This window comes from Saccopteryx bilineata, chromosome 6, assembly GCF_036850765.1.
Source record: "Saccopteryx bilineata isolate mSacBil1 chromosome 6, mSacBil1_pri_phased_curated, whole genome shotgun sequence".
In the NCBI taxonomy this organism is placed as follows: Eukaryota; Metazoa; Chordata; class Mammalia; order Chiroptera; family Emballonuridae; genus Saccopteryx; species Saccopteryx bilineata.
Window position 1 is genome coordinate 53,744,098 of NC_089495.1, and position 25,227 is coordinate 53,769,324.

Below are 25,227 nucleotides of genomic sequence, written 5' to 3' on the forward strand. Positions count from 1 at the left end.
CTATGAGTTGATAATGGCACATATGAGAATGTAATCAATGAACAACTAAAGGGCTGCAACTATGAGTTGATAATGTTCACCTCTCTTCCCCTCCTATCTGGCTATCCCTGTCTGTCCATCTCTTTCTCTCTCTCTCTCTCTCTCTCTCTCTCTCTCTCTCTCTCTCATACACACACACACACACACACACACACACACAAGATATATCTGAGGTAATGAAATGTTTTATATGTGTACTTTTAGTTTTATAGTGCTCTTTTTCTTTTAATAACCATGTTTTATGTTTAAGGTGGCTCAGTTGGGTAGAGTGGCCTTCCATCATGCCAGGTTGCAGGTTCAATCCCAGGTCACAGCACATACAAGAATCAACCAGTTATGGCATGAATAAGTGGAACAACAAATCGATGTTTTTCTCTGTCTCTGTCCCTTCCTCTCTCTTTCAAAATAAATTTTAAAAATAAAGGTGAAACATGATACTATCTGTGACATGAACAAATGCAAAAGACTCAGGAACTATATATTTAATTAAGCTTTAGAAATTATTAACTGCAGAAACTGATGAAGGGGAAATGAGAAAATCTGCTGCAACCATTTTGTTCTAGTGTTTTTACTAAGAAAAAATACTCTGCTTGACATATTGCTTGATTGTCATTAAGTACAATTGTTAAATGCATAAGACTGTCTCAGGCCCGCCTTCTACATCAGGGTTTGTGTTCATAATAGTGTGATGACTGTGTGTATTAATTTCCTCAAAACAATGCTCATGGTAGTTGAGTTGGTGGTAGTTGTGATGGAATAGCCATCCTGAGAAATTAGGTATGTAGCAATTTGACAATTTTTCCTCTGTACTTACTGGTTTAAAGCTAATCTAAATGACCTTGCTGTTCTCCAAACCTCTTATACATCAGTTAGATGAAGATTGGTTGGTATTATTAAGTAATTATGTGATTTGGCTCTTGGTTTTTGCTTTTTTATGCCTTGTTTACATACTCATATCTACCTCATATGGACTAAATTTATAGATAAAATAAAATTGAAAACATTTATGATTTTTAGACAATTGCTTTCTTCATTTATCGTACTTGAGAATGAAAAGTCTTAGGTTTTTCAAAGCATTGTGTTTCAAAGGAAAACTTTCAAATGAAAAATAATTTGCTACTTTTTGTTACTTTGATTTTTCAGGTTTATGCAAATATTATTTGTAATATGAAAGTAAGAAAATAAATATTTCTCTTCTTTTAATCCCAGTGGATTTAGTCAATGGTGGGATTAATGGCCACCATCTATTATATTTAGTCTCTAATCAATTTTTTTAAAGAAATATATTTTTCATGAGAAAATATTTAATGAAATAATGGGTATCTTCTAGAAGATATACAATAATTGCTTTTATCTTAAGTTCTTAGGACGTGTAGATGAAAATTTCTATGCAGAAGATTTCTCTTTGTTGGAAAAAATAACATTCACTAAATTAGCAGAGGAAATTAAAGGCATTGTTGAAAATATGGCAATCGACTCAAAGAAGTAAGTACTTAAAGTCAGTCATAAGAGCAATGGGCCCTGGCCAGTTGGCTCAGTGGTAGAATGTCAGCCTGGCTTGTGGAAATTCTGGGTTCAATTCCTAGTCAGGGCACACAGGAGAAGAGACCGTCTGCTACTCTATCCCTCCCCCTTCTCTCCTCTTTCTTCCCTTCCCACAGCCATGGCTCAGTTGGTTCAATCACTTTGGCCACTCAGGATGGCTCCATGGAGCCTCCATTGCAAGCATGGCCACAGATGGGCAGAGCATCATCCCTAGACAGGAGTTGATGAGTGGATCCTGGTCAGGACACATGCAGGAGTCTATCTTTCTATCTCCCCTCCTCTCACTTGGAAAAGAAAAAATAAAACATAAGAGAAATTAATTTTGGTGTTTTGTATTTTCCATCTCATTTATTTTTTTTAAGATTAAAAAAATTTTCAAATATATGTACAAGTTAAGATATAACAAAAGACATACAAAGAATAGAAAGAAGTGGCCCTGGCTGGTTGGCTCAGCGGTAGAGTGTCGGCCTGGCGTGCGGGGGACCGGGGTTTGATTCCCAGCCAGGGCACATAGGAGAAGCGCCCATTTTGCTTCTCCACCCCCACCCCCTCCTTCCTCTCTGTCTCTTCCCCTCCCGCAAGCCAAGCTCCATTGGAGCAAAGATGGCCTGGGCGCTGGGGATGGCGCCTTGGCCTCTGCCCCAGGCACTAGAGTGGCTCTGGTCGCAGCAGAGTGACGCCCCGGAGGGGCAGAGCATCGCCCCCTGGTGGGCAGAGCGTAGCCCCTGGTGGGCGTGCCGGGTGGATCCCAGTCGGGCGCATGCGGGAGTCTGTCTGACTGTCTCTCCCTGTTTCCAGCTTCAGAAAAATACAAAAAAAAAAAAAGAAGTAATAAAAGATATCCATTTACTCATTATCACCAAACCATAGATGTTAATATTTTCTATTATTTGTCCTGGATTTTACTCTTTCTCCCACCTGTTTCAATCTCCTTTCCCAAGCCATAACTATTTTCCTAAAGATTGTATATGTGACTCCCATATTTGTGTTTTTACTTTTGCTTTATATCTAAATACGTATATCAGTGTTTATTGTGTTGGATCCTTGAATTTTTTAGAGAAATACTGTTATACTGTAGACTCTTTTTGCCGTCTATTTCCATAGAAGCTTTATTCACGTTCATTGATATAGAGCTTGCTCATTCATTTTAATTCCTTTTAGTATTTCATTTTATGAATATACTGGAGTTCATTTATATCATCCATTACTGAGATACAGTTAACTTGACTTTAGTTTTTTACTACTACAGAAATGCTATAATGAACCTGCTTTAATGTCTCCTTGTGCAATGTTTGAGTTTAGAGGATTGTTGTTATTGAGTTGTGGAATATACTTATTTTCAGCTTTACCAGATATTACTAAATTCTGTCATTTAAAGTAGTTGTAATAATCAGTACTTGAGTTCCTGTTTTTCCAAGTCCTCACCAATACTTGTTGATGTTATCTGATTTATTAATTTTTCCCGATAGATGTGAAATTGTATCATGTTTTAATTTACATTTCTTTGAGCTATACTATAGTTAAGTATCTTCTCATATTTTTATTCATGTTTGTTCTATTTTTTATTTTTTGCATCATCAAAATACTGAATTTTTCTTTGTTTCGTATTTCACTTACAAAAAGAAATTTGTTAAATACTACCTCTAGGATTGTGGATTTATCATTTAACTCTTGTACTCTCATCAATTTTTGTTTTAAATATTTTGACCTATAATTTATGTATACCCCAATTCAGAAATATCTTTCTAGTAAATTATTCCTCTCATCATTATATAAATTACCCTTTTTCTAATAATGGTTTTGGCTTAAAGTCTATGGGGTCTGATGTTTTGGATAATAGTTTTCTGTTGAATCTTTTTTTATTATTTGTTTCATTATATCTACACACCTTATAGTATATGGCTTAGTATTAGGGGTGATTATCTTTCCAGAACTGTTCTTAATATTTTTTTAAGTGAAAAGAAAGGAGATAGTGAAGCAAACTCCCACATGCACCTGGACCAGGATCCACCTGGCAACCCTATCTAGGGCCAATGCTTGAGTACCAGGCTATTTTTAGCACCTAAGGCTGATGTGCTGGCACCAACCAAGCTATTCTCAGAGCTTGGGGCCACACAGTCAAACTATTGGCTGGGGGAGGGGAAGAGAGAGAGAAGGGGAAGAAGGAGGGGGAGAGAAGCAGATGGTTGCTTCTCCTGTGTGCCCTGCCCAGGAATTGAACCCAAAACATCCATATGCTGGGCAGATACTCTATCCACTGACCCACTCCAGAACCTTATTCTTATTCTTAAATACAGAATTCTGACCCAGATGAAACTGATGTCCTTACTTTGTCCTTTAAGAAATGATATATTTTTTAAAAATTCATCATTTAGGAAATAATATTAAAAGGAAATTATGAATGTATATAAAGGAGTAAAGTAAGGGCTTTTCTACAGTGAAGAGAAACATCCATAGTTACATTCAAATGCAATAAAAGAAAAGAAAGCTCTAAAAATCAAAAACATATATATAATTTTAGTAGGACCAGTATATGTTGAAAGACATATAATTCAGTAATTATATGTTGAATGTTACAAATATAATGTTAAAATTTCAGAGCTAATCTTTTTAAGTTGTTTAATTAAAATATATATAATTATAGTTTTATATAGGTTTGGGAAGCTATTTTAGCCACTTTATTTATTTATTTATATTTTTAAGTGAGAAGAGAGAAAATATAGATACAGACTCCTACATATACCCCAACTGGGATCTACCCAGCAACCCCCATTTAGGGCTGATGCTTGAATCAGCCGAGCTCTCCACAAACCTGAGGCTGACACTCGAACCAGTCAAGCCACTGGCTACAGGAGGCGAAGAAGGAGAGAAAGGATAGAGGAAGGGGGAAGAAGCAGATGGTTACTTCTCTTGTGTGCCCTGACTCTGAATCGAACCCAGGATGGCCATAATCCGGGCCAGTGCTCTATCCACTGAGCCAATCAGCCAGGGCCTATTTTAGCCACTTTAAAGCTGCATTTTAAAATCAATAGCATTAAACTATAACAGCATCCCCTCTAATTATCTTAAGTTGTTAGATGCACAGAAATAGTGCTAACAAGTTGTGTTTTAATTAGAATAAATTCCAAGTCACTTACATCTGAACATACATTAAATGTATGCATCCTTATCACACTTTTCAAGAGTTACTTAATGAGGAAGGTCTAAGTCTGAATGCCAAGAACAGAATCTGTGGAACCATTATCTCTAGGAGCACTTAAAATCTCTAATGGAGTGATTGCAACTTGTTCTGTTCTGAAAGATATCATATCTTCAGTTCTAAAGCATTAGGTCCTGAGTTTCTAGTACCTTTTCCCTTCTTTCATTCAGTACTTTTCAAAAAGAGAGAAAACTATTTTGGATATCCAGCTGAAAATTCAGAATTCAGCAGAGAATTTAAGAAAAGGTTGTTAGGGGCCTCGGAGACTTTCCTGTTCTCAACCTTCACTCCTCTCTGTACATATGTACTAGTTAAGCAGTCAGCCCAGTTTCAGAAGCATGGGAGCATGTCTGACAATAAATATTTCCTCAATTGTGCTTACAATTTTATATATTAGAGATTATATGGCTAATAAATACCTTTGAGTTTAGGAATTTAGATTATGATTTTTAATGTAATTTTAAAATTTTTATTGAATTTATTGTGATGACATTGGTTAATAAAATTATATAGGTTTCAGGTGTACAATTCTATAATACATCATCTGTATATTGTATTGTATGTTCACCACCCCAAGTCAGCACTCCTTCCATCACCATCTATCCCCCTCACCCTCTTCTACCTCCCCTGACCCCCTTCCCTCTGACAGTTGCCATAATGTTATCTGTGTCTAAGAGGTGGGGTGTTTTTTTTTTGCTTAATCTTTTCACACAGCCCCCCAACCCTCATCCACTCTGACAGCTGTCAGTCAAATTATCTTGATCAATTAATTTATTTAATATATGCTTAAGTGGCCATTAAATGCAGTGCTCTGAAAAATATGGTAGGTGTTATGAATAGAAACTTACTTTAACATAAAATCCTGCATTTCATGAACTTATATAAAAGATGATATAGTAGAGAGAAATTGACTGGATTCTTGATCACTCTCTTTTTTCTTTCTTTTTCTTTTTTTTTAAGAAAGACTTCTGTAAATTTCAGCAACACATTTTATACCAACATATCATTGAACACTTTCTCTATCATGGATTTTCAAATTTGTTATATTTAATCTAGGTGTTTTGTGCATTCTTAGTTTTCAAACTAATTAAAAACCATAGAAATCTGGGCTTCTTAACTATATTAAAAATTCTTTGAAAGTAGATATCCTGTTATTTACTTTTTGTGCTTTATGCTCTTCTTCCTTTGCTGTGTGGGCCCCAATGCTTGGATACATAACGAGTACTCAGCAAATAATGAGTGAATGGAATGATTCACCATATTTTTATGACTATGCTGAAAAATACTATTTTAAAAGTGTTTAAATATTATATCAATGATTTAAAAAAGTAGGATAATTTTAAAAGAAAATCACCTTACTTTAAAGTTCTACTTACAAGTTCTACTTATGAGTCTTGATGAAAAATCATTTATATGAAATTTGTCCTTTGGGAGTATTTTAAATTAAATTCTCCTTTTTAGGGGCATTAATTGTGACAAAATTTGGACATTATCTTCCTGAAAATCTCATACATTCTTTGTCTTATTTATCTAGCAGGAGTGACCTTGTTATGAAAGTTGATAGCCTCGTTTCCTCTTTGCCTGTATGTGAATCTCGTTATGATGTTACATTTTTAAAAGAAAATCACAGGTAAGGATGTAATAGTGCTGTGTTTCTCCTGTAACTGAATCCTGTACTCAGTTATGGTTTCAGTTTGTATTCATAATATAGCAATATTAAAGAACTAAAAGTTCTATGTTAGAGAATAGTATTTGACAAGAGTAGAAAAAGAAATTCCTGTTAATTATGTATTCCAGTAAATAAAAGATGATATATATAGGATATATGTAGAATTTCAAGTGAGTTATATCAAGTATGAGTTGTCTTTTCTTTCATATTTCAGATCATTCAGAGTATTTGCAGTATCTTGGTATAATTATTATAAATGATATCTTTGTATTCTCAGTTACTAAAGAATTCTGATTAATAAAATGTAGACATGTACAATAGCATGTCCCAAAATGTGATCTATGGAGCAGTACCCTGAGATGTTGACAGCTATATTCTGAGGAAAAATCTGTTCTCTGGTCAAGTACGAGACCACTGCATCCCTTTAGGGGAGGAGGGATGAGATTTTCAGTGTTCATCAATATATTAATGGTTATGAGATGTATAGTTTAAAAAAAAAAAAAAAAAAAGAAAATTTCATTTTGGTTAATTCAGCAGTTGGGTAATTTGCTTTTCCATGGAACGTTTTTTTGTTGTTGTTAAAAACGTGCTGTTTCTGCCCTAGCTGGTTAGCTCAGTTGGTTAAGAGCGTGGTCCTGAAACAAGGTTGCAGGTTAGATCCCCAGTCAGGGCAGACACGGGAAGCAACCAAGAAATGCATGACTGAGTGGAACAACAAATGCTTCCGTTTCCCCTCCCCTCTCTCTCCCTTCCGCTGCCTCTCTACAGATCAATAAAAGTTAAGCCCTGGCCAGATAGCTCTGCAGTGTCATCCCAGAGCATGGCTGCCCATCTGATTCCCTGGTCAGGGCACATACGGGAGCAGCTTGATAGTCCTTTCTCCCCTCTCTCCCTGCCTCTCAAACAAAACAAAACTTATTGTTTCATAAAAATCGGGTTTCTGAATGAAGATAGCCATCAGAGAAACAATTTTAGAATAGTACACTAGGTTATAACTTCACTTTGAAAGTTGAAATAAAAATCATCAAGCTCCACCTACATACGTAAAATTATCTGTCTCCAGGAGAGAACTTTTTCTGTTGTTTTTAATTAAAGACCACTTAGAATTGGGGAAAAATCAATTAATCATTATGCAACTAAATTATAGACGTTTTATTATGATGATCTTTTTGTAATCATTGCTCCTATAAAACTAAATTGAGACAAATTATCATAAACTTAAATGACTGACACAACTTTTCTGATTTTATGGTAGATGCTATCTTGCTATCTTATGTTGCTTTAATTTGCTAATAGAAAATAAAACTCGCTTTAGCTGTAGGAAGTCTATTTTTTTGAGGTGTCTTCATACATGTATTATTCTCAGAAGAAATTACTTTCTAAAGAAAAATTATCTGGCACTGTTGGGAGTGAAGTTTTTATTATTTATTTATTTATTTAATATAACTGAGATTCAGTACTTTCCTGTATTTTAAACACACCCAGTAGAATTTTTTTACAGAGTTTTTTGACTTCTTAAATACTATGTGCTGAAATAATTCACAAATTATTAAAACTATCATAAATGTTAGTCACTATACTGTTCCCATTAAGTTATATTATATTTAGGAATTTTGTTATGTTTGGAACTCTTTACTCTTAAATTAAATGTCTGAAACATTTGGTAGTTTATAGTTGTTGTAGTCTCTGCCTTTTTTTCCCCCTAGCTTTTATGTCTATCACTGTCCTGCTGCTTTTAAGCCCACTGCCTTATTTTATATAGAGGGATAGCTGTAGTCTGACTTTGTGACAGTGGCTTACAATTCCCCAATTCTTTTCTGTTCATTTCTGGAAATTGGAATTCTGATTCATACAACTTCACGTGATTGGTAGTAGTTTGAGAGAAAAAACTTAAAGGGGCGGTAAACAGATGCCTACCTTAGCCATAACATCTTATAAAGCATATAGAAAACAAGCATTAAATTTGAAAATATTTCACCAAGAGAACTAGAGGAATTAACCATTATAGATGGTCTCTTTGATTTAAAACATTTTATTTGTAGCACTTAATTTCTAGCAGTAATTATCCAACAGCAGCTGTTCTCTGGCTCTACCATTCCTATTTTAACATAATTAAATCATATCGATTGCATATAAAATAAAATGTCTTTCATTTCCCCATGTTGAGAGAACCAATGTTTGAAGTGAATTTTACATCACCTCTTATTTAATTGCTAAGTAATTAAATATTTCACTGCAAAAAATCTAAATATATATAGTCTTTCTATTCTAAAGACCTATATTCCTGTAATTTTTCAGGTATATGAGTTGGTAATCTTTTTTTCCTTTGTAATGTGTAAAACATGTAATTTATACATCTCAAAAAGAAATTGATTTTCATAGTAAAACAATTCAACAGGAATATTCTGTGCTTTTAATTAAATATATACTTTTAACTTTTAATTATATTAACTATAGAATTGATTTTCCTCTGTTGGGCTTTTCTGTGCTTTTAATTATTTTCTAACATTTACCTTCCAATATTAGTTTATAGTCTAACATAGAATTTAGATCAATGAAAGACAAAATGGAAAGGACAGAGGGGAGGAAGCGTTGGGAGTTTAGGGTAAAATAAAGTATGCTAAATCTGGGCTGGCGGGTTCCCTCAACTTTTCTGTTATAATATGTTGGGAGGTTTTAAATACTAAATTTAAAAAGAGTATTCAATAGTTAATTACCATTCTCAAATCTGAAAAAGTACATTCAACTAACACCAAAGCATCTTGATTTCATTTTTTACATTGTGAAATCCAGGAGAATTTGGGGGACTTAGAATTATCAGTTTTCACTATAATAGTATAATAGTTCTTTGATGAGTTTTTAAAAAGTCATTAATAAAAGCTTTCTTTCATTCTCTCTAATTCCTTGCAGTTTTCTAATTTACTGAATACAAATATTAGAGTTTTAAATTTGCATTTTCTTTTATGAAACAAGCAGGACTTTTTTTTAATCTATTGAGACAGGAAGCAATTTATCACAATGTATGTAGCTAAGATTAATTGGTAATGGAATAAATTTAACTGATCGTCTTTTACCTTATTTTTTATTTTCCTAGCATTTTAAAGATAAATCCTCAAGAGAATGATATGTTCTTTGATGTTATTGCTATTGTTGATCCGTTGACAAGAGAAGCACAGACGATGGCACAGTTATTGATCGTAAGATAATGTTTTAGTTATATATCTTATATATATTTATCATATAGTACTTTTTAGAAATGTATAATTAATCTTTCCAAGTCCATTTTCAAGTATAAATATTTGTATTCTTGACTATCTATTTCACACATTTTAAATAAATTGTCATATTTAAATATATAAAATAAAATGATAGGGCTGTGCATGGAGTATTATGGCAGTAGCAAGGTTAGGTGTTGGTATGGACTTAATTGTTGTCTCCAAAAAAAGTTCATGTTATTAAGCCCTAACCCCAGTGTGATTGTATTTTGAAATAGGGCTGTAGGAGGCAATTGAGGTTAAATGAGGTCTTATAGGTTAGGCCCTAAGTTAATAGAGTTGATGGCCTTGTAAAAAGAGATCTCTTTCTTTCTCACTGTCACAAAGAAGAGGTTATCTAAGCATAACTCAAAATGGCAGCAGCCTGCAAGCCTAGAAGAGAACTCGCACTAAAAACCAAATTGACCAACACCTGATTTAAAATAAATATCTGTTAACTAAGCTACCCTCTTGTGTAAGTCTGTGGTATTGTTATGGCAGCCCTAGCTAACGTCCTGCCTTCAAATGTGAAAATTGGCTTCTGAAAAAGCTGATGCCTGAGCTTAACTAGTTGAAGTTTAAAGTATAATAAGTAATGTTAACCAAACAGATGAAGCTAAGGGAAAAGGGAACATGAAGGTTGCATGCAGTAGGCTTGGCCGCTGTTACAAAGGCCAAAGTGACAGTATCTTTAAGACTGAATTATATATATTTCCCTCATCTCAGTTCACATGTAAGTCACGTAAAGTTTCTCAGGCAGCTCCATAGTGTTGAGGGACTCAGACACCTCCTGTCTGGTTCTTCAGTCATCTTCCTAAAGCATTTTCTATCTAGTGGTTAAGATCAAGTTCTTAATGTCATCTCTGTATTTCTGCCTGCAGGAAGGGGAGAATAAGGGCCCAAACCCAAAGTTGGTCATATTCCATCCAGTCACATCTCACTGACTGGAATGTAGGTGGTTATCTGGATACACCTGTGCAAAAGGGAGAGTGGAGACCTGCATATATCTGAAAATTTTTTCACTAAGGAAGTAGGGATAATGTTAGGAGACCACCAGCAGATTCTGAAAGGACATTATATGGTTTATCATTTGAACAATTTTATGTTGAAATTGTGATTCAGTTTTCAGTACATAAATTTGAATGAACTATGTACACTGGAAGGCTATATTTTCTAGGGATGTTCAAAATTTGGTGGGACTCCTAAGTGAAATTACTTAATGTTTTTTTTTAAAGACACATTGAAAAAATTCTCAGAAGTAGAAACTATTTGTTCTTTGACAGTTGGCTTTATTTTTAAAAAAAAAACAAAGGTAATTAGATATTAAGTCTGGTGAAAGGTGTAAGTGATTAAGCTGGGTCATACTGGTGTATAGTCTGTCTAGATTTCAAAATGCAGTTTCTCTCAGAAATTAGTTTGCCCTTCCAAATTAGTTTGTCCTATCAAGCCCACATCCTTTCTGTTCCATGTATCTGTTCTTTTCTTCTCCCTTTATCTTTATCCTTTGTTTTCTAGATTCTTTCAAATTCACTGACTTGTTGCCTATGTAGAGGTGGGGACTATCAAAATTAATAATTCTCATTTCTTTTATTCTTAACATCTTTTTAATTGAATTTAGTGAGGTGACATTAGTTGATACTTCTCCTACTTGTTATGCTCCTGGAAAATGAAAATAAAATAGAATATTTCATCTGTATGTAGCCAAGAACTTTATGCATCTCTTACAAATAGTTCAAATAACAAAGGCTTGGGGCACACTCACCATTGTTCTTATGACGTCACCACTTTGTATTTGCTGGTCAAGATATTAATAATTATTTTACTTGTTCTTTAATACTAAGGCAATTTAGATACCATAAAAGAAAGTCATGTTAGGCAAAAGGTAGATAGCATAACCCTTGGGCAATGAAATTGACTGTTTGGATTCTAATCTTACCTCTTCCATGACTTATTATGTGGTCTTGGGCAAATTATCCGGTCCAGGTTTGTTTCCTCTCCAGAGCCCACTGTGAATGTGTTTTATCTTCTGCCCTCCTTTTCACCCCACCCCACCTTTAGTTCATTCGGTGTGTGGATCTTTCAGGCGCACTGTGAGCCCAACTGGGGTTCCTTTACTGCGGTATAGTTGTTCCTGGCTTGGGGGTTTTTTTCTCTGCCAGACTTTGGGATGGAGGAAAGCTCAGAATGTTTGGATTTTGTCTGAAAGGTACAGAGAGGGAAACCTGGATTGACTGGGTCTCCTTCTGCTGGGAGGAGCAGTGACAAAGAGGAGCAGATGGGGATATAACCCAAGTGGCCAGAGTGCAGGTCACAACCAGTATTTTTATGGTTTTTCTGTCATTTTTCTGTCATAGTTTTATTGTACTTTTTTTTCTTTTTCTTTTTTTTTAGTTTTTTTCTTGTTAGGGTTCTTAACAACATCACTCTCAAATGCTATCAAAAAGAAGTATTGGGCCCTGGCTGGTTGGCTCAGCGGTAGAGCGTCGGCCTGGTGTGCGGGGGACCCGGGTTCGATTCCCGGCCAGGGCACATAGGAGAAGCACCCATTTGCTTCCCCATCCCCCCCTCCCTTCCTCTCTGTCTCTCTCTTCCCCTCCTGCAGCCAAGGCTCCATTGGAGCAAAGATGGCCCGGGCGCTGGGGATGGCTCCTTGGCCTCTGCCCCAGGCACTAGAGTGGCTCTGGTCGCGGCAGAGCAACGCCCCGGAGGGGCAGAGCATCGCCCCCTGGTGGGCAGAGCGTCGCCCCTGGTGGGTGTGCCAGGTGGATCCCGGTTGGGCGCATGCGGGAGTCTGTCTGACTGTCTCTCCCCATTTCCAGCTTCAGAAAAATACAAAAAAAAAAAGTATTGAATACCATGGCTACACAAGACAGAGATGTAGTTCAGAAAGAAAATGAAAAATCTCCAGAAAAAAATCTCGATCACATGGAAACCTTGGAATTAAATGATAGAGAATTCAAAATTGAAGTTCTGAAAATACTCAGTGAGATGCAAGAAGACACCAATAGGCAACTTAATTAGCTCAGAAAACAAAACGAGGCCCTGGCCTGTTGGTTCAGCAGTAGAGCATCGGCTGGCATGTGGAAGTCCCAGGTTTGATTCCCCCTCAGGGCATGCAGGAGAAGTGACCGTCTGCTTTTCCACCCCTTCTCGCTCGCTATCTCTTTCTCTCTCTCTTGCTTGCTCTCTTTTTCTGTCTTCCCCTCCTGCAGCCATGGCTTGAATGGTTCGAACAAATTAGCCTTGGGTGCTGAGGATGGCTCTATGGCCTCACTTTAGACACTAAAATAGCTTGGTTGCTGAGCAGCAGAGCAGCCCCAGATGGGCAGAGCATCACCCAGTAGGGGGCTTTTGGGTCAGTCTCTGTCAGGGCACATGCAGAAGTTTATCTCTCTGCCACCCCACCTCTCACCCACTCACATAATAAGAAAAGAAAAAGAATTCAAAGGTTTCCACGTGATGGAGATTTTTTTCTGGAGATTTTTCATTTTCTTTCTGAACTACATCTCTGTCTTGTGTAGCCATGATATTCAATGCTTCCTTTTGATAGCATTTGAGAGTGATGTTGTTAAGAACCCTAGCAAGAAAAAAACTAAAAAAAGAAAAATTTTAAAAATACAATAAAAAATATTAGAATTTAAGAAAACTATGACAAGAAAAAAAAAGAAAAAGAGTTTGAAACTTTAAAAACAGAGATGAAGAACTCAATAAATGAATTGAAAACATAGATAGCAAGTTTGGCTAATAGAACAAGCCAGATAAAGGAAAGAATCACTGACATCAAAGACTGGCAACTAGAGATGCTACAGAGAAGAGGAGAGAGACTCACAAATAAAATAAAAACTGGGAGAGCTCTGTAAGAATTGTCTGACTCCAACAGAAAGAGCAATATAAGAATAATGGGTATACAGTCATCCCTCACCATATTGCAGTTCACTTTTCACTGGTTCACTATACTGTGGATTTTTAAATTGTATATATCTAATATTGTATCACAGATTTTTCACTATATAGCAAGATTTTGCAGTATATAGGCATTTTTATATATTTATTATTTTAATTATTTTGTGGTAAAATAAGCAAAATAAGTTTGGAAAAGGTTAATAACAGTGTGGGAAAGGTTTATAAGAGTGTGGGGAGTATTTATAAAGCATATATATACATACATACATATATATATTTATTTATTTATTTATATATAAAATAAAGTAAATATAAGGTTGCTACTTTGCAAATTTTTGCCTATTGTGGGTGGTTTTGAAACCTAACTCCTATGATAGACGAGGGACCACAGTATCAGAAGAAGAGAGGGAGAAGTGACTGGAGAGCCTATTTAAACAAATAATTGATGAGAAATTCCCAAGCCTATGGAAAGAGTTAAAGCCTTGAATTCAAGAAACAAACAGAACACTGAATTACCTCAACCCAAACAGACCTACTCCAAGGCACATCATAATAAAATTCTCAGTAATCAGTGACAAAATGGAATTCTCAAGGCACCTGGGAAAAGAAGAACATAACATATAAAGGAAAGCCCATTAGATTATCATCAGACTTCTCAGCAGAAACTCTACAAGGCAGAAAAGAATGAACAAAACATTCAAAGTACTGAAAGAGGAGTTACCAGCCAAGAATGCTATATCCATCAAAGTTACCCTTCAGATGTGAAGGAGAAATAAAAACTTTTGCAGACATACAGAAGCTGTAGGAATTTGTCACCAGAAAACCCCTACTGCTGGAAATACTCAAGGGGTTATTTGATCAGCCAAAAAGAACAAAACACATCAAAACTACAAGTAAAAGCTCCAACAAGGTCACAATAAGAACAAGGATAATCTGTGACAACAATAACATAGAAGGGTAGATGATAAAGATCTATAGTAGCAAAAGAAAATGGAGTACAGGAGCACTCATAAGACAAAGAATACATGTACATATGAACATTTTTCTCTTAATAAACTAATGATAACCACCCACAAAAAACCACCACTGAAATATAAGCTTAAAAAAGAAGAAACAAGGGAAAGAACTATGGAATATCACACACACACAAAAAAAAAAACCTGACAGAAACAAAAAAACAGAAGAACCAGACAAGACACAGAGCTACTGGAAAACAAAACATAAAATGGCTATTGGAAATCCTCAAATGTCAATAATTGCCCCAATTGTAAATGGACTACACTCACCAGTAAAGAAGCACAGATTTGATCAAAAAGCAAAACCCAACCATATGCTGCCTTCCAGAAACACATATAAGCTGTGAGAACAAAAGTAGACTCAAAGTGAAAGGTTGGAAAATAATTCTCCAAGCAAATAATAACCAAAGGAAAAAGCAGGTGTAGCCATACTCATATCTGACAATGCTGACTTCAAGACAACAAAGATAACCAGAGACCAAGATGGACATTTTATAATGATAAAGGGGACATTGTATCAAGGAGACATAACACTTCTTAATATATATGCACCAAGCCAGAGGGCATCAAAATATGTAAGACATCTACTAACTGTTCTAAAATTAGAAGCAGATAAAAACATAATCATACTTGGAGATTTCAACACACCACTGATGGCTTTAGATAGATCATCCAAACAAAAAATCAATAAAGAAATACTGGCCTTAAATGACACACCGGACCAAAGTTATGTAATAAACATTTACAGGATATTTTATCCCAGATTGTCAGATTATACACTCTTCTGTAGTGTGCATGGAGTATTCTCAAGAAAAGGCCATATGTTGGGCCACAAAACTAACATCAACAAATTCAGGAGGATTGAAATTATATCAAGCAAATTTTCTGACCATAAAGCTTTGAAATTAGGATTCAACTGCAATAAAGAAGTTAAAAAACACACAAAAATGTGGAAATTAAACAACATACTTCTAAAAAATGACATCAAAGAAGAAATAAAAGCAGAGATCAAAAGATATAAACAGACAAACAAAAATGACGATAAGACATATCAAAATTTCTGGGATGCAGCATCAAGAAACAAGAAAGAGCCCAAATAAACAACATCACATCTTAAGGAACTAGAAAACGAAGAACAAAGGCAAGTCAAAACCAGCAGAAGAGCCCTGGCCGGTTGGCTCAGCAGTAGAGCGTCGGCCTAGCGTGCGGAGGACCCGGGTTCGATTCCCGGCCAGGGCACACAGGAGAAGCGCCCATTTGCTTCTCCACCCCTCCGCCGCGCCTTCCTCTCTGTCTCTCTCTTCCCCTCCCGCAGCCAAGGCTCCATTGGAGCAAAGATGGCCCGGGCGCTGGGGATGGCTCTGTGGCCTCTGCCTCAGGCGCTAGAGTGGCTCTGGTCGCAACATGGCGACGCCCAGGATGGGCAGAGCATCGCCCCCTGGTGGGCAGAGCGTCGCCCCTGGTGGGCATGCCGGGTGGATCCCGGTCAGGCGCATGCGGGAGTCTGTCTGACTGTCTCTCCCTGTTTCCAGCTTCAGAAAAATGAAAAAAAAAAATTGAAAAAAAAAAAAAACCAGCAGAAGAATGAAATAGTAAAAATTAGAGCAGAAATAAATGAAATAGAGAACAGAAAAACTAAAGAAAACATTAACACAACAAAGAGCTAGTTCTTTGAAAAGATCAGTAAAATTGACAAACCCCTGAAAAGACTCATTAAGGAAAAAAGAGAAAGAACTCATATAAGCAAAATCTGAAATGAAAGAGGAGAAATTACAACAGATATCATAGATATACAAAGGATCATTGTAGAATTCTATGAAAGATTATATGCACCAAGTTCAACAACCTAGAGGAAAGGATAAATTCCTAGAACTGTACAATCCTCCGAGACTGAGTCATGAAAAAGTGGAAAACCTAAATCAACCTATAAGCAGGGAGGAAATAGAAACAACTATAAAAAACCTCCGAAAAAAAACAAGTCCAGAACCAGATAGCTACACTACTGAATTCTACCAAACATTCAAAGAAGATTTGGTACCCATCCTTCTCAAAGTCTTCCAAAATATAGAAGAAGAAGCAATACTCCCTAACACATTTTATGAGGCCAGCATAACCATAAGGCCAAAACCTCACAAGGACAACACAAAAAAGAAAACTATAGACCAATATCTCTAATGAATACAGATGCAAAAATCCTAAACAAAATTTTAGCAAATTGAATATCACAACATATTAAAACAATAATACATCACGATCAAGTGGGATTCATTCCAGGAGCACAAGGATGGTACAACATATGGAAATTGATCAACATAATACTCCACATTAGCAAGACAAAGAACAAAAATTATATGATCCTATCAATAGATGTAGCAAAGGCATTTGATAAGATACAACATCCCTTTATGTTTAAAACACTCAATAAAATCAGAATAGAAGGAAGGTACTTCAACATAATAAAGGCCATATATGACAAACCATCAGCTAAATCGTGAAACCATCATACTAAATCATGAAAATAAATGAAGGCTTTTTCTCTAAAATCAGGAACAAGACAATGCTGCCCACTCATTGAACATAGTTCTGGAAGTTTTAGCCAGAGCAATCAGGCAAAAAAAAAAAAAAAAAAGAAAGAAAAGGCATCCATCTCAGGAATAAAGAAGTAAAGGTATCACTTTTTGCAGATGATAGGATCTGTATATAGAAAATCTCAAAGACTCCACCAAAAAACTATTAGAAACAATAAACCAATACAGTAAAGTTGCAGGATAAAAAATCAGTATTCAAAAGTCTACTGCTTTCCTATATGCCAATGATGAAACTTCTGAAAATGAACTAAAAAAGAAAAATTCCTTTTACAATTGCAACAACAAAATAAAATAAAATACCTAAGAATAAACTTAACAAAGGTGTGAAAGACCTATTTACTGAAAACTACAAAACATTATTAAAAGAAATTGAAAAAGACACAATGGAAATGGAAAAATATTCCATATTAATGGATTGGAAGGATCAAAATAGTTAAAATGGCCATGTTACCAAAAGCAATATACAGATTTAATGCAATCCCCATCAAAATCCCAATGTCATTTTTTAAAGAAATAGAACAGAAGTTACCAGGTTTGTATGGAATCAGAAAAAAAAAAAACCAATAGCCAAAGCAATTTCGAGGAAAAAGAATAAAACCAGAGGTATCGCACTACCTGACTTCAAATTATATGATACTATATAGCCATGATTATCAAAATGGCCTGCTATTGGCAGAAGAACAGACATACAGGCCAATGGAACAAAATCAACAGCCCAGAAATAAAACCACATAAGTATTATAAATCATCTGTGACAAAGGAGCCAAAAACACACAGTGGAGAAAGAAAACCTCTTCAATAAATGGTGCTGGGAAACTTGGAAAGCCACATGTAAAAGAATGAAACTTGATTACAGTTTTTCTCCCTGCACAAAAATTAATTCAAAATGGATCAAAGACCTAAATATAAGATCTGAAACAATCAATTACATAGAAGAAAAGATAGGCCATAGAGAACAGTTTATGAATTTGACCCCAGAGGCAAGGGAAATAAAGGCAAAAATGAATGAGACTATATCAAACTAAAAACCTTCTGCACAGCAAAAGAAACTGACAACAAAACAAATAGCCAACTAAATGGGAGCTGATATTTTTAAATGACAGCTCTGATATGGGGTTAATATCCAAAATATACAAAGAATTCACAAAGCTCAGCAGCAAAGAAGCAAACAATCTAATTTAAAAAATGGAAAGAGGACCTGAACAGGCACTTCTACCAGGAGGACATACAAATGGCCAACAGATACATGAAAAGATGCTCGTCTTCACTAGCTATTTGAAAAATGCAAATCAAAATTATAATGAGATACCACCTACACCTGTTAGACTGGCTATTATCAACAAGACAGGTAATAACAAGTGTTAGAGAGAAAGGAACCCTCATTATCTGCTGGTTAGAATGCAAATTAATATGACTATTATGGGAGAAATTATGGTGGTTCCTCAAAAAATTAAGAATAGAACTACCATATGACCCAGAAATCCCTCTACTAGGTCTCTACCCCCAAAACTTGAAAACTTTGGTATATATAGACACATGCACCCCCACGTTCATCACAGCATATTTACAATGGCCAAGACATGGAAACAACGAAAGTGTCCATCGATAGAAGATTGGATAAAGAAGATATGGTACATATATACAGTGGAATACTACTCAGCCATAAGAAATGAAGACCTATTGCCATTTACGACAACATGGATGGACCTTGAGAACATTATACTGAGTGAAATAAGTAAATCAGAAAAAGCTAAGAACTGTATGATTTCACACATAGGTGGGATATAAAACAGACTCACGGACATAGATAAAAGTGAAGTGGTTACCAGGGGGAGGGAGTGTGGGGGAGGAATGAGTGTAAGGGTATAAAGAAGAACAAATGTAAGATGATGGAAAATGATTTGACTTTGGATGATGGGTATACAACATAGTCAAACAGTTCAAATGTTACAAAATACTTACCTGAAACCTATGTATTATTGATCAATATCACCCTGTTAAATTTAATTTTCTAAATAAAATTTCTTCAAAAAGTGCGAAAACAAGATTGAAGGTACATAGCAAATAATAAATGTTAGTTATTATATATATAACATTAAATATAGGAATGTTTTTCTAATAGGTACTTGGAAAGATTATCAACATGAAGTTAAAGTTGTTCATGAACTGTAGGAATAAGCTTTCTGAAGCCCCTTTAAAGAGGTAAGTCTAAATGAACATAATTTTATTTCAAAAGATTTTCAAATACTAAAATGAAAAAAGAGCCATAATTACTGCACCTGTTTTTTTTTTTTCTTCACAAGATGGTTAACAGAAATAGATCAGAAGATCAGGCATAATTTATTAACTTTAAATGATATAAAATTAAAATAACCTAACCAGTAAAATTGATCCAATCTAATTGCAGAATTTAGTCTTACTGCAGATTTATGTTTATTCATGGGTATTTTTGAAAATGTGATTTAGAAATACCTATTTTTAAAAAAACAGGTAATAACAAGTGGGAAACAGGTTGAAATGCACCATTTTTGGTGTCTCTGTACTTTAAATACTTCAGAACTAAATTATCAAAATGATCTTTATTAGCCTGACCAGGTGGTGGTGCAGTAGATAGAGCATCAGACTGGGACATGGAGGACCCAGGTTTGAAACCCTGAGGTTGCTGGCTTGAACACGGACTCATCCAGCTTGAGCACAGGCTCACCAGCTTAAGTGTGGGGTCGCTGGCTTGAGTGTGGGATCATAAACATGACCCCATTGTCACTGGCTTGAGCCCAAAGGTCGCTGGCTTGAAGCCTAAGGTCGCTGGTATGAGCCCAAGGATGCTGGCTTGAGCAAGGGGTGGAAGTAAGGGGGGGAGCTCTGCTGTAGCCCCCACACCCGTCAAGGCACATATGAGAAAGCAATCAATGAACAACTAAGGAGCTGCAATGAAGAATTGATGCTTCTTATCTCTCTCCCTTCCTGTCTGTCTGTCCCTATCTGTCCCTCTCTCTGACTCTTTCTCTGTTTCTGTCAAAAAAAAAAAAGATTTTTTATTATCATCACATTTATATTTGGGGTGTATTTAGATGTAATTAGTTATAAACTTTTAATAATATAAAATAGGTAGATTATTATATGCAAATATGCTTTATTAAAACTCTTCTATTGAATGAAGCCAATAGACATGTAGCTAATAGACATCTCAATTTGTGGCTAAAATAAGATGAAATCATTTATTCATATTTGGAAAGATATGATGAATTTTGAAATACAAAAGATAAATTAGAAGTATAAAAATTAAATGAGCTCATTCACACGAGTATGGATCATCTGCATAGTATCTCTGTAAAAGTTTTGAATATGTCATAATGAGTAGGAATATTGACTATAAGTATACATAATTTATAATCACTTCCCTAAGGTGAAGTATCACCTAATATACCAGATAGATGCTTTGAGTGGTGAATAATACTACACAGGACAAAAACTGTTAAACTGTTTAAAACTATGTGTTAAATAGAGTCTTATTTTTTCAGTACATATATCAATCAAACTAGTGACAGTACAAGCCTTTCACTTTTAGAATAAATAGTGTCTCAGAGATGATGTAGGTTATGGGCAGAAATCCCCTCAAATTCCTCCTCTAAAGCCTGTACCTCTCCAGCCTTCCTCTGTGGTAAGAGAATAATTTGCTGCTCTCTCTCCTCTTAATATTCCCTCTCTGTTTTGATCCTATGCTTTGCCATTTGTCCTGGATCCTTGCTTTATCACATACTCCCTTTGATTTTTTACCTTTAATCTCTCTTGTTGCCTTTCTCAGTCCAAAGAGTTACTCGGTTTTAAAAAAGAAATAAGCTACTTCCTTAACTTCCTCTGCTCTAGAGCCTTAACCTTTCCTCCTCTTCTCTACCCTTTCTCAATCTCAGCTTCTTTGAAGAGTGTTCACACTGCTTCCCACTGCAGTTTGGATTTAATTTCCTTTTTGTTGCCAAATTGTTCCAACTTAATCATGAAGAAATTGCTCTTTGTATTATCCACGGGATACTTTTTATTTGTAACATTTCTGCTGGGTTGGACAGTATATTTACTTCTGCATCATGACTATTCTCTCCTGTGTCTCCTCTCACCCCTCTTCTGTTTTGACTCTGCCTTCCTGCAGTAAGCAGCTTCAGACATGGCTGCCAGTGATCACCACCTCCTGGGATTCCCACTCTACATTTTCCTGTTGTGTGGACCACACCAAATGATTTGCTTCTAATAAGCAGAATATGGCAACAGTGATAGAATGTGTCTTCTGCAATTAAGACTATGACTTTTGCTTTGCTGGCATTCTCGCTCTGTTCTTGCGTGCTCTTCTGATGAAGCGTGCTGGGGATGAGCCGGGGAAGTAGCTGAGGGCGAGCTCCAGCCAACCCTAGAGAGGACCCACCGCCCTCATTCCAGTGGCCTGGAGGAGCTGCCTGAGCCTGCAGTGCATCCTTTCCCCTTCAGACCTGAAGATAACTGTAGCATAGGTGACATCTTTACTCCAGTCTCAAAACAGTGGAAGTCACTATCTCAGTAGTAGAGCTAATTTTTATATATGTGATATTGGGGAATAAGGCTAAAATACCGTACATTAAAACTGCTAGTCTGTTAATAAGCCGCTGCCTTCAGCTCAGTCCTTTTTCTTTTTAATAGAACTATTATAATTGGTACCAGAATTTCAGCTTGAATTTTACTTGCTTTCTGATTCCTGTTTCTATTCATATTATTAATGGTACTGAGAGCTAATAAAATGGTTGAAAAATAGACGGTGGTCAATTTTGAAGAATGATCAGTGAGTGAATACAGATCATAAACTTCTAGAACCTGCATAAGTCATTGTCTTAAAGGGATTCAAATCATGTTCATTAAGAAATAATTTTTTTTTAAATCGACCTGGAAATGCTGAGGTCGCCGGTTCGAAACCCTGGGCTTGCCTGGTCAAGGCACATATGGGAGTTGATGCTTCCAGCTCCTCCCCACCTTCTCTCTCGGTCTCTCTCTCCTCTCTCTCTTTCTCCCTTTCTTCTCTCTAAAATGAATAAAAAATAATAATAATAATAATTAACAAGGATGTGTGTTTGTGTACAGTCTTTTTTTTTTTTTTTTTACATAGACAGAGTCAGAGTGAGGGATAGACAGGGACAGACAGACAGGAACGGAGAGATGAGAAGCATCAATCGTTAGTTTTTTGCTGCGCATTGTGACACCTTAGTTGTTCATTGACTGCTCTCTCACATGTGCCCTGACCGTGGGCCTTCAGCAGATCGAATAACCCCCTGCTCAAGCCAGCGACCTTGGATCCAAGCTGGCGAGTTTTTTGCTCAAGCCAGATGAGCCCGCACTCAAACTGGCAACCTCAGGGTCTCGAACCTGCGTCCTCCGCATCCCAGTCTGATGCTCTATCCACTGCGCCACTGCCTGGTCAGGCTATACAGTCTTATAATAGGTAATAGTGCAAATTAATAATTACCTTTTACAAGCATTATCTTTTCTGCAGTAGAGTGTGTTTTTACTCTTTTTAATTTAAGACTTTCTTGTCATATTTTTAAAACATTTTCAGATTTAAAATATTTTAGATGGAAGAAATCTCAATTTGAGTCAAAGTAAGTTTTTTTTAACGTTCTATCAACAGTTTTTACCGATTTGTTCTGGAACCAGAACTGATGTTAGTGGCTAATAACCTCATTGCACCAGTAGCAAAATTCCTGGATATCCCTGAATCACCTCTTCTAACCCTCAACATGATTACTCCTGAAGGCTGGTTGGTTGAAACAGTACACAGCAACTGTGACCTTGATAATATTCACTTAAAAGATGTAAGTTATCATGTAAAGTTATATTAAGAAAAAGGAAAAAGATAAATTCTTACCAATTATGGTAACTGTAGGAAGTGAGTGATTATACTGTGACTGCTCATCAAAGATTTTTTTCTTTAGGATTCTACCCAGGTTCTGACCCAGGCTTTTCTTTGATTTCTAAGATTCTCTAACTTCCAACTTTAGCTGCTTAGTGTTCTGGGTTCCCAGATGTCCTCACTGTTTCTGTGCTTCAGATCTCTGGTTCACGGGTGCTATTCTCAAGCAAACAATGTAGAAAACATGCAGATGGATACATGGCAACTTAGGACACACCACTGTGTTCCTGGTTTGCCCTTCAGGTTTTATTTTTAACTCAGAAAGAAACAGTTCAGTTTCATCTGAAACCCTTTTTCTGCTGCCCACTCATAGCCAGAGACGGCAGTCCTAAAGAGATAGGGCAAAAAGCAGGGACGAGGCACCTCAGGCTGGCTGCTTTGCTTTCTATCGCCTCTAGCGTGACCCTTGTCCTGCAATGACCAGACTTCTCTTCCCTTCCTGTTGTCATTTAGCCCGCAGCATGAAAAAAGGGAGGAGACTATTTTTTATTATCCGAGTTTTCAAACATTCTACTCAAAAAGGGATTCAGACCCACAAAGAGCAGGTACATTTCAGGAGAGTGCACCTACAGAGCAGGTTTCTGGGAACTGGAGAGAACGTACTTCTCGTCCTTCTCGTTATCCTCCTCGTGTCTGGTTCTGCACAGCCTCAGACCTGTTTCCAGCAGTTTCAGAGAGGCGTCATTGCCCTGACCTAGGCATAAACATTTACCTCTGATAATTTGGTTACAATTGTTCAACAAATTTATTTCCCATGCTTTTTATGTGTTACCTTTGCCTAAAGATTTTCCTCTTAGGCAAGCTTTTCTGATCCACTGACGAGTAGATTCTATGGGATACTAAGTCACTTCCCTGGAACACGTACTCACCAATTCCCCCAGCTTGACCCACCCAAAGAAGAACCTAAAACTTAGTCATAGCTATAATCTGAAATTAGTCCTTCAAATCTAGGAAAAGAATAGAAAAGGAGAAAAATAATAAAATCCATGAGTGGAAATTGAGAAATGAACTTGGCAAGAAGTTAAAAAAAAATTTTTTCCCATGAGTTTTATCTCTTAAAATGAATCTATTGGGTCCTTTGCTGAGAGAATTCAGTAATACACAACAAGAAGGTAACTGTAGAAATTCTAACCAAAATGGATAAAGAGTTTGTGGTGGGAGAATTATGCAGCTTAGAAAAGATTTTAAATTGCGTCTGCTAGTATAAAATTTCTGCAGCTATTAAACAATTAATGGAGATTAACTAAACATTTTTTTGTTGTGAGTAGCAAATATAGCAGTGTCTTTATAAAAGCTATTTAAGTGAACAGTAGTAGCTCTATTTATTTTAGAAGACTAAAATAGAGAAGTTATTTCCTCTGTCTTCATAGGCCGTGAACAAACAAAAGGAAATTATAAATTCTAGCAGCTGTAAAAGTTAACTGCCTCTGAGGCTCTTCTCTTCCACTGTATGCTGCACATGTTCAGAATATTACCTGCAGCGATCCTGGGAGACTGTTAAATAACAAGTAAAGTAAAGGCATCTGTTAGAGTAGGAAGAAGGAGTTGTGGGTCAAGGACAAAAGTGTACCATTGCAAACATCAAACTAATAATGAGAGTTTTGTCCCTACACACAAGACCACACAAGTCCTTTACCAGAACTTTGGTCAACCGTTAGTATTTAGAACAGATAAACAAAAATATAAAGGAGATGTAAACATCAATAAAGATTACTAGCTTCCACATTCTTGATTATGGAAACTAATTTCACTTAAACTAATGTAACTTAAGTCATCTTTATGAAATTACTAGAAAATTTTAAATATTCACTGAAAAAAACCTCTGTGAAAACAAATTGACTGTTTTTTTGGTGTTATGGTTTGAATAAGTCAACAGAATTGATGTCTGTTACACAGATATATAGGGACAAAAGAAATTTTTACATTAATATATCATAAAATGAGGATACTCTTAGTCATAGACTGATTGAATATATTTGAACTTTGCCCTAATGTCTAATTTATAATGAAAAATATTTACACTTTATTTCACAAACACTTAGGGGCACAGTTTCCTTGTCTATAAAATGAAAGAGTTAAACTAGATGA

The 25,227-nt window shown here is 36.0% G+C and overlaps 1 protein-coding gene across 3 annotated transcripts in view; it reads left to right on the forward strand.

The window, feature by feature from the left end:
* UGGT2 (UDP-glucose glycoprotein glucosyltransferase 2) overlaps positions 1–25,227 on the forward strand; it is a 282,351-nt gene that overhangs the window by 183,762 nt on the left and 73,362 nt on the right. For 2 of the 3 annotated variants that reach the window (XM_066236801.1, XM_066236804.1), the window contains 5 exons: positions 1,400–1,524; positions 6,318–6,413; positions 9,547–9,649; positions 19,336–19,415; positions 22,858–23,041. In XM_066236801.1, coding sequence (XP_066092898.1) covers positions 1,400–1,524; positions 6,318–6,413; positions 9,547–9,649; positions 19,336–19,415; positions 22,858–23,041 — 588 coding nt within the window. The remainder of the gene's footprint in view (positions 1–1,399; positions 1,525–6,317; positions 6,414–9,546; positions 9,650–19,335; positions 19,416–22,857; positions 23,042–25,227) is intronic. The other variant, XM_066236802.1, reaches the window with a different exon arrangement.